Below are 20,220 nucleotides of genomic sequence, written 5' to 3' on the forward strand. Positions count from 1 at the left end.
GCTGGTTGTTCTGTGTCCGCCGTGACTGCAATACCTAACCTCTTACTGCAAGTCTCCTTCATTAGAGAACTTTTTGATTGAAGTGTCTGTGTGAATTTTTAAGTGATGTGAGTACAATGATTGAGGATTTGTGAGCACTTTTTTAATAAATTGGTTTACGTACTTCACCTTTTGGAAGCATTTCATTTATTTTTCATGTGGTTTTTGATTCATTTGTGATCACCGTTGGAATTGCCTATTAACCCTTAATTCACTTTCACTTGGTGGTTTAATATACATGTGTCAATTGTATGTTATATTTAATCGTTTGTCATAACTATTTTTTTTAGTATTGTTTTGCGAAACAGAGCACTACTATTTTTGTCACCAAAGATTCACTATTTACATTTTAAGTAACAGCTGTAGGTATTTAAAGGGGTTGTAAAGACAAAAATATTTTCCTCTTAAATTAAAGTCTGACAGTAGCTGATAAAGTAAAAAGTAATGTTTTGCATTATAACTAGTTTGATACCTGTTGAAATCTAGCTGTTTTATTCACCTCAGTCACTCCTGAATCATTATTCTCACTGACTTCCTGGTTTGCGGTGCACATTCATTCTTGCTACATCACGGCCTAATGAGAACTACAGTTCCCATTAGGCTTAGTCTCCATGCCTGTGAGGGATAAGAGAGCATCTTCACACAGGCCTGTAGTCATAGGGAGGGGATGAGCACATTCTGCCTTCCACCATGCAAAACGGCTCAGATGCTGGTGGAAAGCAAGAAGAGGAGTGACAGGAAATGGCATTTTCAAACCTGGATTACTGTATTTTGGAGGTCAAAAGGAAAAACAAGGTAAGTGATATTTAAATGCTCTTGCTTACAGCAATCAATTGATCTAATAAAAAAACGAACCTTTAGTGTTCCTTTAAGTTTATCTTGGGCACAGTGGTGGTTTAGAAAGTTACTAGGGGGTGTTGAATAGCTTTTTTTACCAGTGTTTTTTCACCTAAAGTAACATGTCTATAAGGGCTTCATATTTGGGTTGATGGAGGGTTCAAAATCTAGCTGTTGAAGTTTCGCTGAATGGGTGAACCAAAAATTTTAATTTGGCCTATTTGATTGTGATAGACCTCTGATTGCTGTTGCTGGAAGTCATTCATTCAATGATGGTATTATTACCACCACTAAGGGAATGGCTTCTCAGCCCATCCACTGACATTTGTTTTTCTTCTACCTATTGTTACTTTTGCTGCAGCTCATCCTACAGGTGTGTACAAGTATTTTTTATTTTTTTTCATTGGTACATGTTCTTTAAGACATACCAAAAAAACTGCAAATTTGCCTTAAAAAAAGACAGAACAAATTCAAAAGATTTATCTTAAATAGACTTCAAAGGGGTTTGGGTGCTATCATCGGGGTTAGCTACTTTTTTTTTTTTTTTTCATTTGTTTTCAAGCCTCCAGTGAATGAAACTTTTCTGGGATCACTCATCCACTAATGCCTAAACGTAATTTAGTTCACATGTTCATGATATAATATCATTAAACAGTAAAGCATTTTGAAATGGATACATGTTATCAGTCTTCTTTATAATATTTTTAATGTCTTTCTTTTTTTAATATTTACTATTGGCCAACGACTAGGCAAGCAATTTATTAAACCTGCAAAATCTTTTGGCATCTCAGTGTTAAGTAAATCTTTTCTCTAGGGAATCTCTGAAGAAAGCCTAAGACAGAGCTTAAAAGCTTAATAAGAGTTTAATTTTTTTTCTACTGCCCTACAGCTTGTATAAATCTCATCCCAGAAAAGTTCAACTTAATGCATCAGCACTGCTCAGGCAATTCATCTTTATAGTAAATCAGATTTGATAATTCTCCGGGAATAAAATTCACAGTGTAAAACCTTTAACACATTAAAGCAGAACATTTATGACAGTACTTTTTCGTCTTCAACTTTTTTTATTGTATAGTTTGCCAGGGGCAGCTCCAAGTTTCTTATAGGTATGGTAATAAAACCTAATCAGTGGGAATTCCACCCCTATTCAATCTCAACTGAACTGTCCATTAAATCTTCGAATGACAGATACACCTTCAGTGCATAGTATGCCCTGGGGAAATTACAGGATCTTTCATTTGGTTTCTCCATGGGTGTTGTATGTATAAAATATCTTAGAAGTATCGAAAAGTGACATTTTGGCCCAAATCAGCTTGAAAATTACTTGTGCCATGCTTCATTGATCTACTTGATTTGTCAGCTCCTCTGGTTTATTTTCTGATCAAGGTGGAAGAAAGATATGATAAAGCACTGATTACTGGTCTGCAAGGATTGTGTTGCAACTGTTGTGTAGGCCACTGCTTTACCATATTGTGTATGTGCATGTTTTTTTTTTTTTGTGCGTGAATATGTGTGTGTGTGTATGTGTGCGTGTGTGTGTGTATATATATATATATATATATATATATATATATATATATACATATATTTATGGGTAGCATATAAATGATGTAACTGATTGTAGCTATATATCACTAGGAAAGTGGCTACATACAATCCTTTAAAGGGCTAAGACATAAAATATATTGTTAAATATGATATGTAAAATAGCTAGTAGTTGCATCCACAGATATTTGTGTAAACATATTACATTTTGTAAATAAAATTAGATCATTTACACTGTATTTTCTTGTACTTGCAGCTTAGTGGTGTATAATATTAGCCATTTGTATGCTAAAGTGGGCATATCGGTGAAAACTAGCAGCTAGGGATGCCATGCACTTGTGCAAATCCTTACAATCCCCTCAAGAATAACCATTGGAAATAAAATGCCACCAGATCACAATACCTCTATATTCTAATGCCTCATACACACAATCAGATTTCCATCGGACAAATCTGTGGAATTTTGTGCAAAGGCCGTTGGCCGTGAACTTGTTCTGCTTATAGACCGCAAAACATTGTTGGCCAACATACACAAAACTGAGGTTTTTTTTAGCTCTTTAGCGCCACCCGTTGGGCAACTTCTGCTAATGTTGTCTTATGGTTAGAATTTGGTTCAGAGCATGCTTGTTTTTTTTTTTTTTTTCGATGGACTTCTAAACAGACGATCAGAAAATCTGACAAGCCACATTTGTTGTTGGAAAATTTTAAAGCATGCTATCCCACATTTGTTGTTGGAAATTCCGACAAAAAATGTCCGATGGAGCGTACAAACCCTGCCATCACACATTTGTTGTTGGAAAATCCGATCGTGTGTACGGGCTTTTAGTGTTCTGCAAGCATTTTTTGAGTACCCAATCTAGACTGTAGGGGAGGCACAATCTGCTATGATACTTTCTGCAGTTATTCCTTCTTTGTAATGTTGCTGTAACATGAGTTAAATACTCATTCCAAAAAAAAACTGAAATAAAAAGCTTGGTATTGCCTATGCAAGTAAAAGGGGACACACCAATAATTGTGTGAGAGAGATTTAATTGCAGGGAAACACCTCATTCCAACTTTAGCCAGGTGCCCAGGGTACCTCTCCCACCACCTACTCCTTCCTGACTGGAAGCGCATTAGACTCTTTGCAAAGCACGTGCATTCAAAGCAAGGACAATTGTTTATCTCTACAACATTCTATTGAGTTGGGATAGCACTGGATCAGATCAGGATCAGTGATGATTCTGATAGATCCAGAAAAAAAAAAAAAAACACATGATACAAATGTTATAAATTGAGTAAAACAAGTGTTTGATCCCCAAGCAAAACATAACTTGGTGGAGAAACCCTTGTTGGCAAGCACATAGGTAAGACATTTCTTGAAATTGGTGACCAGGTGAAGCCAAGAAATCATAAAGATTTAGAGAAGATCTATAAAGTAGAGTGGACCAAAATCCCCCCTGAAATGTGTGTAAACCTGGTAACCAACTAAAAGAAACATGTTACCTCTGTGCTTGCCAACAAAGGCTTCTCCACCAAGTACTACGTCATGTTTTGCTTGGGGATCAAATACTTATTTTACTCACTGAACTGCAACTTTTTTTAGCATTAGTTTGATGTGTTTTATTTTTGGGGATTTTTGGTTGATATTCTGTATCTATCATTTTAAATACACCTATGATAACAATTATAGACCCTTTGTTTCTTTGTAAGTGGGCAAACTTACAAAATATGCAGTGGATAAAATAATAATTGCCCCCGCTGTAAAATATGTCAACACAGTTCTGTGATCTTGACACGTTCCTTATTTGGGGCCTAGTTGCCTTAGCCTTGATTACAGTTTTCAAGTGTTTATTTAATTACACCTCAGACTGAACAAAAAGAGCTTGTGATAGGAACACAGTGTTCCAAAGAGTGGGTTAGAGGCAGTGGAAATCTAAGATTTAGTTGAATGATGTCATCCAACTGTATGTCCATCTATATAGTGGTGGTGGGAATGTAGAGGGTATAAATATTACTGTAGGTTGGCTGCTTATGCACACTGAGCGAGTTCCACAATCACCTTGGGGTGTGTGAGATACAATTCTGTTATAAAACATCAAAAATAACTAAATACATTTGGCACCTTAAATTTTTAACATGGAGCTGTCCACTCCTCCAACCCTATTGGCACTCGGTCCGGGGGCTGCTTCACCGGCTATTCGAGGTAGATATCCCCCTCTCCCCTAAGTTCTTTTTACTAGGCCTCCCCCCTCCTAAACTATCCACACTAGCTAAAAAGTTGGCCACACAAATTTTAACAGTAGCCAGATGTCTAGTAGCCCTTTACTGGAAACAACAAAACCCCCCATCTCTATCTGATCTTTATTCCAGAATTAAGGATGTGGAGGTCATGGAGTCCATGACAGCTAGGCTGGCGGACCGACATTCAGCAATGTGGGAACCGTGGCACCCACAAATAGACCCCCCATTTCTTATGCCCTCCCCTTGCTCTTCTCCTCTCCCCCCTTCTTTCCTCTCTTTCTTTCTTTCTTTTTCTTATTACTTTTCTTTTGCTCTCCCCCCCCCCCTTTTTTTTTTCTTCCTTCTCTTTGGAATAGCGGGACACGCAAATGTACATCGCTGACCTTACTAATGGTCTGTTTTGTGAGAGAACACTGCACTAAAATTACTTTAGCGCTACCCCGGTCTGATACGCAGTGCTTTCCCTTGTTGATTCCTGTCTGTGAATTGTGTGTTAATTTTATTATTTGTAGACCTCCGTGCCCATTCCAGAGCTAATGGTGACTACTAATTCTCTTTTATTTTTGTATTGTTTTGTTCTTTTGTTTATGTTTTAAAATAGAGTGGTCCCGATACCGATACCGAGCATTTGCCTGAGTACTTGTACTCGGGCAAATGCTCCGATGCTTCAGCCGATACCTGGACAGTCAGGGTGATCAGTGCGGTGGGGGAGTTACAATCACTGATCACCGCTGACTGTCCTCATATCCTCCTCCAGCCCCCCTCCGTGTCCCACTCCATACTGCCATCTCCCTCCGTGCTGCCAACCGTGCTGCTGCCGCTGTGTGTCTCCTCCTCTCCCCCTACTCTATCTCTGTCCGTGCTGCTGCTGTGTTCCCCCCCATGCTGCCGCTGTGTTCCCACCTCTCTCTATCCGTGCTGCCGCCGTGTTTCTCCCCCCCCTGTGCTGCCACCATGTTTCTCCCCCCCCTGCTGCCGCCATGCCCCCCCTCCCGTGCTGCCGCCATGTCCCCCCCCTCTCGTGCTGCCACTGTGTCCTGGATGGAGACGATCTGTCAGGATGGAGAGTGGCGGTAGGAGCCAGTAAATCCGGCTCCTACCTTTTCCGAATGTACAGAGTCAGTGATGACTCTGTCCATTCACATAACTGAAACATTGTAAACTGTGTTTACAATGTTTCAGTTTATGAATGAAGAGAAGCAACTGTCTTCTCTCATTTTCAGTACAGCTGAGGCTGCAGAGAAAGGGACTGGGGAATTTGTGTCCCTAGTCCCTTTCTCTGTCTCAGAGGAGAGATGTCAGAGGTCTGTTAAGACCCCTGATATCTCACCAAAGCCCCCCCCCCCCAACAGGGCTGATTAAAAAAAAAAAAATTGCAATAAATAAAAAAAAAATAATACTAATTGTAAAAAATAAAAATAAAACACACTGACACTGTCCATCCCCCCCCCCCCCAGGGAAGGAAGCATTGTAAAAAAAATGTAAACAAATTGTAAAAAAATAACAATTGTAAAAAAAAAAACTACTGACACATGTGCCTCTGTCACATGAGATTTAAAAAAAGTATTGGGAATCAGTATCAGTACTTGTACTCGGTCCTAAAAAAGCGAGACAACCCTATTTTAAACCATTGTATGGTGTATGTTGACATCCAATTAAAATTGTCAATTCTAAAAAAAAAAAAAAAAAAGAGATTTAATTTCTAGGATAGCAAAATTGTTGCAGATATATAGATAGACAGTTATGCCGTGTACACACAATGAAAAAAGTCAGACATCATTTTGTGTAGCCCCCATCTGACTTTTTTCCGTCGGAGTTTAGAAATAGAACATGTTTTATTTTTTTCCGATCATCTGTGTGGAACTCCGGTGGAGAAAAAAAATATGCATGCTCAGAATCAAGTTGATGCATGCTCGCCGTAGTGCTTTACGTCACTGTGTTTGGATGATTGGAATTTGGTCTGACAGTGTGTATGCAAGACAGCTTGAACGGAATTCCGATGGAAAATTCCATCGGATTTTAACCCATCTAAAATTCTGATTGTGTGTACAGGGCATAATTGGTACAGTAAAACCGCATCACAAAAGGAGTGATGGTAAAAGATTGCCAAACACTTACTGACACTATGGCAGGCTCTGGCACTAAATTACTGAAAAGCATGCAAGACATTGTGACAGACACAATGACAGAGACATCTGCTGACAAGCCAACATAGTGTGACATAATTAAATAGATGTGATGTAATTAATACAGTAACAGATCATGACAATTGCTGACAATGAGGGTGTGACAGACATGCTGACAGAAAATTTAAATAATGACATACATTTGCAATATATAGATCCATAGATAGATATATCCATAGATAGTTAGATCCATAGATAGATAGATCCATACATAGATAGATACATCCATACATAGATATATATATCCATACATAGATAGATACATCCATACATAGATCAAAACATCCATACATAGATAGATACATACATAGATAGGACAGACAGACATGGCTGCCATTACTGTTATATTTAATTATTGCTGCATTGATGTTTTATATGACCTGCAACTATGTGTAATACTGTTCAAGAAAGTTTAATGTGTCTAGGCTATGTACCCCTGTTCATATGACTTTGTAGAAAGTCAAGGGAAAGGGAGGCAATTTTTAAGTCAATAATGGGTAAATACTGTATATATTTGAACGTTATGCTAATGACTCAACCCTGTTATTAACTTGACAATTGCAGTAGTGTATATGCACATACACTGAGCATTTTTTTACTAATTTTCTAGGGATGAAAATAAAAAGACTGCCTAATGCACAAAACTTGCAAGACTAATTAAATTGGAAGTAATTGGAAATTACTTTGACTTTAATAAACAGGATAATTTAATACATTTAAATGACCCACCACATTTTCATTTTTGCAGTGTTACAAGAGTATTTTTTATGTACGTAACAACATTTTAATTATCCTGCCATTTTACAGTTTTCATGCTAATAACACAGTTGCTTATGATTTACATCTAACAATGCATTTTGATTTGTCATAAATCATTTAGCACAGCTACTTTAAGGGATTGGTTTAAACAAATTATTAAAAACATAAGCATAAGAAGTAATCTTATAATTTGCTTTATAAAATATCATGCCTTATCCTGAGCCCCACAATAATTTTATTTAAATCTTGATAGAACTTTGAGGAGCTCACGTTGCAATTGGGTCAGTAAGAAAACAACATAGGGGCGAAGTCTGGCCACAAATGGATATGGCTGCTTAATCCAAGACACAGGGAGACAAAGAAACAGCCCTACAAAATTACCTCCAGCAGGCCACTGGTGTGACTGTCTCTGACCAAACAATCGTAAACAGACTTCATAAGGGTGGCCTTGGGGCCTGACATCCTCTAGTGGGACCTGTGTTTACTGCCCAACACCGTAAAGTTCAATTGACATTTGCCATTGCACATCAGAATTGGCAAACCTGCCTCTGGTACCCTTTGAAAGGGTCTGGAGAAGCCGTGTAGAACATTATGCTGCCTGTAACATCGTTCAGCATGACCGAACCGGGGGTGGGGTCAGTGATGGTCTGGGAAGGCATATTCATGGAGGGACACACAGAACTTTACAGGCTAGACAATGGCACCCTGACAGCCATTGGGTATCGGGATAAAATCATTGGACCCATTGTCAGACCCTACGCTGGTGCAGTGGGTCCTGGATTCCTTCTGGTGCACGACAATGCCTGGCCTCATGTGTCAAGAGTATGCAGCCAGTTCCTAGAATTGATACCATTGAATGGTCCCCACACTCTCCTGGCCCAAATCCAAAAAAACACCTCTGGGACATTATGTTTTGGTCCATCTGACACCACCAGGTTGCACCTCAATATTTTTAGGAGCTCATTGATGCCCTGGTCCAGATCTGGGAGGAAATACCCCAGGGAACCATGTGTCTTATTAGGAGCATGCCCTAATGGCATGCATACAAGCATGTGGGGGCCATATAAACTATTAAGTACCATTTTGAAATGCTGCAATTAAATTGCATCACAATAGACTAGCATGCTGCATAATGTTTTCACTTTGATTTTCAGGGTGTCTTTGAATTTGTATCTGTATGTTGATCATTTTTATTTTCATCAAACAATGTGGCATCTTTTCATTCCTAAAGCATTATCCAGTCTATATCAGTATAGATAATATACACATATGCTAGCGCTCAGGGTATCGGTAAAATGAATCAGTTAAACAATGGTACAATGGATGAAGGTAATAAGTCCAGTGATGATAATTAGAGAAGAGTTCCAGTAGATTTGAGACAATCTGTCTTCAAGGGAACTAGGGGCACAGCTTTTCAAAAGAACAAAGCCAACTTTGGTAATCAAGATAAGAAAAAAGCAGAGAAGCGCCTCTGAGTGCAAGGTTTAATTGTGTACAATAATATGTATCCAACACTTACATAAAAGTAAGGGATGACATACTCATGGATAGTGGACCATCCTGGATCGGTCTCCAACGCCTCTGATATGGTATCCAGCAGCAGTAACCGTGGTGTCCCGGGATGAAGCCGACTGATCCTCTTGTGGCTGGAGGAGATAAGTGTTCCACTCTGTAAACAAATCAGTGAGCGTGTGACATCACCAAAGCGTGGGGGAAACGCAATGTGTTTCAGAGCATACACAAGACTCACACAGAGCATGCACACTTGTTTCTCAAGTGTATGGGAGAATGGACAGAACAAACTTTAAATACTCTGAAGTAGGGACAAACCAATTGACATGGTGTTTAACCACTGGCTTGCCTAATAAAACATGTAGAACCATGAGATTGAAAACATTTGATAAGGAAAATCCATAATAAATATATATGGTGTTTATGAACTAATAAAAGAGGAAAGAGGTTTATTTCAAGATTAGTTGTCTATAGTATGCATGTGAAGTAGCACACGTTTCCCATGTTTATACAGTCCCTGCACAAAATGACATTTCTAAAGGAAAAAATAAGTAATTTAAAACTACTTGCAGCTATAATTAATTGTCGGGTCCCAGCAATGCAGATACAATTAATTCAGGTCTGGTATGGATTTTAAGGGGGAACCCTGCGCCAAAAAAAATGGTGTGAGGTTCCCCCCAAAAACCCATCCAGACCCTTATATGAGCATGCAACATGGCAGGCCGCAGAAAAAGAGGGGGGGGGCAAGAGAGTGCCCCCCCTCCTGAACTGTATCAGGCCACATGCCCTCAACATGGGGAGGATGTCTCCATGTTGATGGTGACAAGGGCCTCATCCCCACAACCCTTGCCCAGTGGTTGTGGGGGTCTGTGTGCAGGGGGCTAATCGGAATCTGGAAGCCCCCTTTAACAAAGGGGACCTCCATATCCTGGCCCCCTATGTGAATTGGTAAGGGTACAATGTCTCCAGCGATGATCCCCAGCGAGGATCCAACCCACACAATCCTGCCTCCACCGAAGGCACCCAACAAATGACGCACCTCCAGCCTGACAGCTCTAATATAGCTGAGGGTGGGGCCAGAGACGCAAGGGGAATCACCAGGGTTTCCCAGTGATGTATACAGGTGACCCCGCCCCCCTCTGATGCAACAAGAAACCTGTGTTGTTGCGTCAGAGGGGGCGGGGTCACTCGTACATGTCACTGGGTAACCCTGACGATTTCCCTTGCGTCTATGGCCCCCCTCTCAGCTATATAAGAGCTGTCCGGCTGGTGGCGTGTCGTTCGTCAGGTGCCTCCGGTGGAGGCAGGATTGTGTGCATCGTATCCCCGCTAGAGATCGAGAATGGATTACATCGCTGGAGATCGAGAATGTAATCTTTTTTTTTTTTTTTTTTTATAAAGGATTTGTCACTTTTTTTTTTTTTTTTTTTTTGTGAAATGGTAGAGGTTCAATGTACCCCTTACCAATTCACATGGGGGGCGGGATCTAGTTCCCATCAACATTGGGACATCCTCCCTATGTTGAGGGAATGTGGCATTGTATGGTTCAGGAGAGGGTCGCTCTCTCATCCCCCCTGGTTTCCTGCGTCCTGCCAGGTTGGTATGGATTTTTAGGGGGAACATACACCATTTTTTTTTTTTTTTTTACATTTGGCACAGGGTTCCCCTAAATATCTATACCAGACCTGAAGGTAATGGAATTTGGGGGGACCCCCACACATTTTTTTTTCAATGACTTTTATCTGTATTGACTGTACCCAACAATTCATTATAGCCGCAAGTAGTTTTAAATGGCTTTTTTTCCTTTAGAAATTAAATTTTGTGCAGATACTGTTATACACACGGGGAACATGTGCTACTTTACAGGCATATTATAGACACCCCCCCCCCCCCCCGGTACGAAATTTAAAGGGATATTTCACTTTTATTATTTCACTTTAAGCATTATTAAAATCACTGCTCCCGAAAAAAAATAAAAACATTTTTAAAACTTTATTTTTTATTTGTTGCATTGATACGCCTTGGGGCAGGACCCAGGTCCCCAGGTCCCCAAACACTTTTTATGACAATAACTTGCATATTAACCTTTACAATTTGCACTTTTGATTTTTCATGTTTGTGTCCCATAGACCTTAACGGTGTTGGAACACATTTTTTGCCTGTTTGCATGTTCTGCTGCAAACCGAACCGGGGGGTGTTCGGCTCATCCCTAATCTTAATATTTAGCTAATGATTTACACATGTTTTTTTCCCCCTCTCTCTATGTGGTGTCAGACGAAGAACAAAGCTCCCCTAAATGAAAACACAAACCCTCACTTTGAGCTTTAACTTGGTATATCTGTAATTTAAACACAGATGTCACTGCACAGCTTTCTGGACAGGTTGGGGGCTAAGTTTGAGGCCCTTCATATTTACCAAGTTGACCACTGCTATTCTAAATATTGTCCAACATGTTTCTTGGTGGCTTTTCCAAGGCTTACAACTGTTTTTAAATATGTGTTGTTTTTTTTTTGTTTTTTGTTTTTTTTTATTGTGGTAGTTGGGGTTGATAAAGTGCAATGATACACTGTAGCTGAAAAAAATATATATTTTAGCAATGATCTTTTGTGTTGAAATAAGTAGGTTTTAGAAAATGACTTGACAACAGATGGATTTGGGTGCCAGATGGAATTCAAATGGACTTTTGTTAGAGATAGATAAAACAAAGTGCAGCAGGAGCAGATTTTTAGACAACTATTTTTGCAACAACTATTGCCACCTAACAATGCTTTTAAATAAACACAATGCACACTTACCATTGCAGAACACTGTTGCTGCAGACATAACATATTTGCAGTTGCTGGAAACAAAAATTATAAACATAGTTTACTTTGCACAGTTATTGCTGAAGATTCTCGGAAGCAGAAAAATTGCCCAATTTGCATTTTTGCTTCCATTGTGATTTTATTATATCTGTAAAACTTTGTCAGTGCAATGTAAGATAATTCTGTTTATCTAAAAACTGGGCCAACAGTTGTGAGCCTGAACAAGTTGTAAAAAAAATATCTAAAATGTAAATATGTCACAATAATAGTCACAAAATTACTAATTAATACCCACTTTGCTTCACACTTTTTATACTCTTTAAAAGTGTATATGACCCATCTTGTTTCAAATTATAAAGTAACATATTTTAAGATGACATTCCAAACAATACCAGCTGTCATAACACATTGGAGGCTTTAACAATAATCATGTTGCGCATCGGGGGGGGGGGGGGGGGGGGGGGGGTTAAACAAATGAAATATTTTTTAAGGTTAACTGGTTTATGTATGCAATCTTTAAGCCCCATACACACAATCAGAATATCCTACAAAAAAAATCCACTTTCAAAGCAATCATACAATCATCTGATTGATAGTACACAGCTTTCATCCAAAAAAGGACAGACACAAAATTTGTTCTGGTACAATACCAGATCATATGATTTTTGTTTACTCAGTACAGTTTTTGTTTGACAATATAATATAAATGCATTACATCACTTCCAAATTGTTATTATGGTGACTAGCATGAAATATATATATATATATATATATATATATATATATATATATATATATATATATATATATATATATATATATATATATATATATATATATATATATATATATATATATATATATATATATATATATATATATATATATATAATGTGTGTATGTATACAAAAAATCTAAAATAATACACATGTTATACTTCTTCTCTGTGCAATGATATTGCACAGAGCATCCTCGTTCCCCGCCTGTGCTTTTGGCTCCTTCTCTTCTCCGAGCACCACCATAGCAAGCCACTTGCTTTGGGGGCATGTATGCAGGCTTGCTCCCGACATCCACAGACACACAGAGCATGGCTCAGCCTAGTTTCCTAGCTCCTTCCTCACATGATCTCTTCGACAGCAGCAGAAATCAGTGGTTCCCACTGCTGCCTATTTGTCCTGTGAGAGAGAAACAGGCACAGTACTGGATCAAGAAAAGATTTAAAATACAAATGCTGATAAATTTGTTATCTTAATGCAGATGATGCATTTAGGTAAACAATGTCTTATCTTTACAACCTATTTGCACTCTTTCTAGTCAGTGAGCTCTATGCTATATTATTTGTTTGCTTTATTAGAACAGGAGGTTCATTGACAATTGCTCTAGTGGGTAATTTTTCCGACAATTAAATTTGCTTATTTAAAGTGGAGCTTCCATCCCATAAATATTTTTTTCATTATTGTGCTCATTAGACCTAAAAAATAAAAGAAAATTACTCATCTGGAAATGCCTGTTGCTATGTGGTCCCACAAAATCTGCCTTTGGATCCACCTAGGATTCTGACATCATCTCCCTCTAATGCTCCTGGGAAATGTGTGTCATCATTTCCCAGGATGCAGTGCGCTACCCAATTATCACTCCCCATCCAAGACATCCAGGAAGTAAGTGCTTGTGAGCTTCACAATGCCCACAAGCAAAATGACAACATTGTGGACATAGTTTTATAAACTATATTTTTTGAATAACTATGCGGAGCGGCGGCGGATTGTAAAATAGTAAGTGACCGGATTTATATTATAAAAACGCATGATGAAAGGACATACATTTAAAAAATGCTAATTGTGGTTGGAACCCCGCTTTAAGTGTAATGGAAGTTCCTTAAAAATCAAACTTTTAAAGCTAACCAGGCAAACAGCTATATACATAGATGAAATACATATAAAGGCATGCTACACACAATTGTATGCTGTACATTCAGTAATATTTTATGTGTTCTTTTTGACAGAGAGAAGTAGAAGGCCATGTTGTGTCTCCAGAAAACACAGTACAGATGACCTTTGAGGTACCACTAAATGATTCAGGTTCAGCTGGACTCGGTGTTAGTCTAAAAGGCAACAAATCCAGAGACACCAGCAGTGATTTGGGGATTTTCATCAAGTCCATCATCCATGGAGGAGCAGCCTTCAAGGTAAATAAGCCTTCCAACTTTCATATTTGAAAATTTGCTTTCAAATCCCATTTTATCACAGGAGATCCACCATAAATGTTGGTGCCAATTTAATGGAAGCATGAACCTCTTAATTTACTAGTTAGCACTATTCTGTCTGAAATTGTACAGTTAAAGATGCATTAGACTCAAAAGCCAGCCAAAACAGCAAAACACACAAATGATATGTATGTGTATTAATGGCTTAAGTGATACTAAACACACACTATTTAATTTACATTGCCCATTCTATTTCTGTATATGGATGATGGCACTGTAATTATTTTCTAAAATATAAATAAATAATAATAATAATAATAATAATAATAATAAAAAAAAAAAAAAATGAAGTACCTTTTTCTTAATCAATATGCAACTGTCACATCACCCAGATTTCCCCCACCCTGTCTGCAGGGAAACACAAGCAAGAGTAGATTCTAGTCCTCTGCTGCTGGTCACAAATTAAGTATATAATAATTGAGTGCAACTTGTCATTAGCAGTACAACTGTGAGTTCAAATATAAACTGGTGAACATGCAAACCACATTTTGTTTGGTGCATGCACAAAACATGTTAATATACTTGAGACCGCAAATTAGTTCCAATGCATGTAGTTCAGGCTTCTGATCAGCCCCAAAACTTGTACCTTTAGGAATGCAGGCTACCACTCCTCATACAGAATCCTGGGAATGTCTTCTGCAGCAGTCTGGGGTCATGTGATACAGGGTTACTACAGAGATGCTAAGATTCTACTGTGGTGTGTGTGGAACCTTTGTCAACAGAAATCTCAAGATATTTGAGGATGTTGGCAAAGGTTCTAGTGCAAATTCTATGGGTAAGTCAGGAAGGAGAGTGGGTCAAGCGTTCTAATTGACACCCTAGATGTGGTAGATGTGTTTTTTCAGTGATTCAAGTCAGTCAGGAACTATATTTAAGGGCATGGTAGCCCATTTTTATTAAAAAGGCAAAATAAAAGTCCAAACAAAAGTTTCCTGTGCAGGGGTTCTTCTCCATCAAATACAGAAAATGCTAGCCCACCTGGCTCTCTGTAGCAGTATCTGTAGCAGTAATTCTGCACTTTATCCTGGTCACCCAGACCACCGGACTTCTCAAAGTAGACAGCTTCCCTTTAGTGTCTACAGCCTTGCCTCTTGCAGTCACAAACGTTCTGGCTGTCTTCTACAGTCTCTCTGACTCCTGAAGACCTCCCGTCTCTTAGTGTGGAGCTGTCTCCAACTGGGAGCCATGAGGTTTCCACATACACTCAATATAAGGGCTGTGCTCACCTGAGCACACACCCTGCTGGATACAAAGTCTGGATACAGGGTTGGAGATCCCATCCCTCCCAAGACACTGTGGAATCTCCAAACTACAGAGCCCCATTCCAGAATACCAAAACCTGGAGAAAGCTGTGAAAGCAGTCTTCTCCAGTTCACATCTACACTCTGTAGTCTTGCACCTCGCACATATGCATACCCTGTGTCCAGCAAACTGTCCATTTTACCCTGACAGTAGCTCCTACTGTCACAATAGATATATTTGATTCTGCACATGAGAGCCACCCTGTAGCAGTAAATCTGTTATGGGGCAGGCGGGAAGTGGTTAATCAAGGTGCTGTTAATGAGATGACTATCAGCAAGTGGTTAAATCTGTTATTAGTAAAAGATAAGAGCATGCAACCCTACATGTGTACTGCACCATTTTCCCTCCAACCTGTTGACAAAATGCATTCCAAAAAGTATGCAAATGTCTGCAGTAAGGAGAGCCCTGAGCTCCTTCTATAGTTTTCATCATAGATATTTGTCCTTTTACATCAAGTTTCTTCATATCTCAGCAGATTTGTATATTTCAGTTTCAACATTTGCATTCTGTTTATGTTAATGTTTTTCATCTGACACTGACCTGCTGATTCAGCTAATCTTCACTATTAAACTACACAGCAGCAAATTTACAGTCTATGTTAAACAGACAGGCATAGCATCAATCACGGTCGGCCTTGTGTCAGTGAATTGTGCTTGAGCCCCTATTACTTGCTGTAGATAAAGGGATACTTTACATAATGGCAGAACAGTGGCATGGGTGCTTAATAATACATGTTTACATTTGTATGTTGAGAGAATATTCTTTATAAGACTGTCACGTTTTACCACCACTTCTATTAAAAAAAAAATAATGTGAGGAAATGTGTAACACCTCCTCCCCCCCCCCCCCCCCACACACACACACACACACACACACACACACAATTTAATAGTAAATTGTGTAATCGGCATGGATACTGAACATATTTAAAATAATAGAAATCCAGCTGGAGATTAAGAGCCTGTTTAAAGCAGATGTGTTGGGCAAGTTCAAATGCATGGCCAAGGCAAAAGGCCTTGCACACCACTGATGCATGCACTTAAAAAAGTGTGAGGTAATACAATGCAATCCACCGAATCACACTACAATAAAGATAAAAAAACATAGGGTTTATTCAAACGTGTTTCACACCATTAGTGCCAGTGCTTAGCTAGTCATAGCCAACATTCTACAATGATATATGGATGACAATAATAATAATAATAAATGAATAAGGTCTCAATAGTGCAGGTATCTCTTTTTATTTTAGGTATGCATTTATTTTTATTTATTTATTGTTTATTTATTTATTATTATTATTATTTATTTTATTTATTATGTATTTATTATTTTGAGAAAGCCCAATCATAGGGTGGTTCTTGTGTGGAGGGGAGGAGCCAAGCCTGTGACATCACACGTACACAGTGTTGAGCGAGTGGACATATTTTATAATTGTATTATTCAATTTTTTTTTTTATTCTTGTGCAACTTTTATTGGGGATTTTAAATAAATTTGTGAAATGAAGAGCACTATGTTTCCTGTATTTATATTTTCATGATTCTGATTCAACCCCCCCCCCATGTTGATGAGGATAACCGGCCCCCCCACCCTATGTGAATGAGTATGGGGTAGCCCTATCCATTCACTTGGGGGAAAAAGTGTCAAGAAAAAACACACTAGACAGGTTTTTAAAGTATTTTATTAGGCAGCTATGGGAGTCTTCTTCTGACTTTGGGGGTCTTCTTCCGACTTCTCAGCTCTCTGGTTCTTTCTGCCTTCTACCGGGCTCCTCCGCTATCTTCTTCCAGCTCTTTTACTAGCGGTGGCCCGGTCTTCTCCCTTCTTGCGGCCTGGTATAGTTCAGGAGGGAAGCGCTCGCTCGTCCCCACACCCTTTCCTGACCGGCCATGCTGTGTGCTCAGATAAAGGTCTGGCATGGATTTTGGGGGACCCCCACATCGTTTTTTCGGTGTAGAGGTTCCCCTTTAAATCCATACCAGACCCAAGGGCCTAGTATGCTCTTGGAGGGGGAACCCATGGCAGTTTTTTATTTAGAATTTGGTCTGAAGTGCTGACTCATGATTCATACCAAATGCAGCTGACACAGTGCACTGCGATTACCTGCGGTTATGTGCAGATAGCTGTGCCAAATCGTTCCTGGACGCAGTAATTTTTTTTTCTATCTGCACTAAACCACATGTAACAAAAGCTAAACGCAGTGTGTGAATGGGGCCATATGAAAGCATTGTGTGCTTTTAGCTGCAAAAGATAACTTGAGAATCCGCAGCTAAAAGGACCATTCTATCCGTCCGTGTGAAAGGGGCCCTTTAAATTTGCTGGTATGATTTCTTAAGAATAACAAAAGGTAGGAATCTGCAACAAAGGTTGCTATAATCCTTGCAATGTACGTAGATCACCCAGAGGGGAATGTTTTTTTTAGGGTTGTCCCGATACCACTTTTTTAAGACACAAGTACCGATACTTTTTTTCAAGTACCGATACCGAATACCGATACTTTTTTTTTATGTCATGTGACAATTTGAATAATGGGCATGACCGGGGGCACTGGCAGAGGGGCACTGATGGATGGCACTGACGGATGGCACTGACTGTTGGATGGCACTGACTGTTGGATGGCACTGACATGGGGGCACTGACGGGTGGATGGCACTGCTGGGGGCACTGATGGGTGGATGGCACTGACATGGGGGCACTGACGGGTGGATGGCACTGACAGGGGGCACTGACGGGTGGATGGCACTGACAGGGGGCACTGACGGATGGATGGCACTGACATGGGGGAACTGACGGATGGATGGCACTGACAGATGGATGACACTGACAGGGGGGCACTGACAGATGGATGACACTGACAGGGGGGCACTGACAGATGGATGGCACTGACAGGGGGCACTGACGGATGGATGGCACTGACAGGGGGCACTGATGGATGGGTGGCACTGACAGGGGGCACTGACGGATGGATGGCACTGACAGATGGATGGTACTGACAGATGAATGGCACTGACAGGGGGCACTGACTGATGGATGGCACTGACAGGGGGCACCGACTGATGGATGGCACTTCTAACCACTGCTCTGTCCACTACACTATATACCAATACTGACTTGTCTAAACTCCTCTAACCTCTTTCTCTGGCTCACTTAGTCTCACCTTTAGCTTGTGTCTTCCATCAGCCTGGAGGAGGTGAAGTGAGGATGTCCGGAGGAGAGGGGGAGCCTGGAGGAGGGAAATAGAGGATGTCCAGAGGAAAGGGGGAGCCTGGATGAGGGGAAGACACAAACAACATATCAGTCCGGAGGCTAGAATGAGGCGGGACCAGCCCCGCTGTGATCGTTGATAGGCTAGCCTCGCCCCGCCGTGATCACAGATTGGCCAGCCCCGCCGTGATCACATATAGGCCATTAACGCAGCCAATAGCCCCGCCCCACCGCCGTATATGACCATTCACAGGACACAGGAACATTAGGGAGACAGATCTGGTGTCCGCAGTGACACACACTCCCTGGCATCCCCCTGAATTTATGCACCCAGTGCCACAGCGCCGTCCACGCTACCCCACTGGCTCCACCCCCATTCCGTCCGCAACTTCCGGGTATCGGATCAGGCATCGGGAGCATTTGTGCAAGTACAAGTACTCGCTCAAATGCTCCGTATCGGTACCGATACTAGTATCGGTATCAGGACAACCCTAGTTTTTTTCTCAACAAAAGTGGTGTTACGCTTTAACTGTTTCATCATTACTTAACATATGCCAGTGCGCCTGTCTGATGCCATGCATTTTGTTTCATGCACTTCTATACTATACATAACCTTACTTTATCATCAGATGTTTTTATTTTTACCATAAAGCAGTTCCTCCCACTCGCTGTTCTCGCCCTGCCATATGCACAGTGGATACACTGTTTCTTTTTGTTTGTGGAATTTTTCTCAACTCCCCCATCTGCTTTTCAAAGTCAACTAAGCGTGTACAATTTCTACTGGGTCCCAAATATTGAACCATGTGTAAGCCTTACTTCAAAGGTTTCCAGTTAAAATGTCTTGTGTGTACAAGATTATTGATAGATATAGGTTTGCTATATAATCTCAAACCTATGGTCCCAACCTTCTCCAACTCTGTAATTGTAGTAGCCCAAAAAGTGGATCACACTTACTTGTAAATTTCAAGTTGAACGTGTTTACACCCAATTTCTCCACAAATATCTATTGCCCCTTGCCATGATAAGTACATTATCAACGTACCAATACCAGTCCAATATTCTGGATAGGTACATCGACAACGTGCACACGTTTTATTATAGATTTTTTTTTTTATGATTGTGTTTGTCTTTGGGTCTCTTATTTAATACCTTTCCTATAGCCTCCAAACTCCTCTGATGGGGCCAGAGGAATAGAGTGCCTGTTGATGAAATGCAACAATATCCAGTAACTTTAAAGCTGAGTTCCACCCAAAAGTGGAACTTCCGCTTTTCGGAACCCTCCCCCCTCCGATGTCACATTTGACACCTTTTAGGTATAAAACAGGTATTTGCACCACTTCCGGGTATTGACTCCCGCGGGAGTCGCGCCCCTTCGCGTCACTCACCAGCTGTATTCTGGGAAACAGTGTTCCCAGGAGAGAGCAGGGACCAGTGACGGCGCGCCACACACATGCACAATAGGGAACCAGGCAGTGAAGCCGCAAGGCTTCACTACCTGTCTCCTTCACCAAAGATGGTGGCGGCAGTATCCGAGGACCGAGCGCTTGC

General features: G+C 40.3%; 1 protein-coding gene across 5 annotated transcripts in view; it reads left to right on the forward strand.

Moving 5' to 3' along the window:
- Positions 1-20,220, forward strand: part of PARD3B (par-3 family cell polarity regulator beta) — a 1,737,215-nt gene that overhangs the window by 537,172 nt on the left and 1,179,823 nt on the right. For all 5 annotated transcript variants that reach the window (XM_040357288.1, XM_040357287.1, XM_040357289.1 and 2 more), the window contains one exon: positions 13,908-14,090. In XM_040357288.1, the coding sequence (XP_040213222.1) occupies positions 13,908-14,090 (183 nt within the window). The remainder of the gene's footprint in view (positions 1-13,907; positions 14,091-20,220) is intronic.

Source organism: Rana temporaria, chromosome 6 (genome assembly GCF_905171775.1).
Source record: "Rana temporaria chromosome 6, aRanTem1.1, whole genome shotgun sequence".
Classification (NCBI taxonomy): Eukaryota; Metazoa; Chordata; class Amphibia; order Anura; family Ranidae; genus Rana; species Rana temporaria.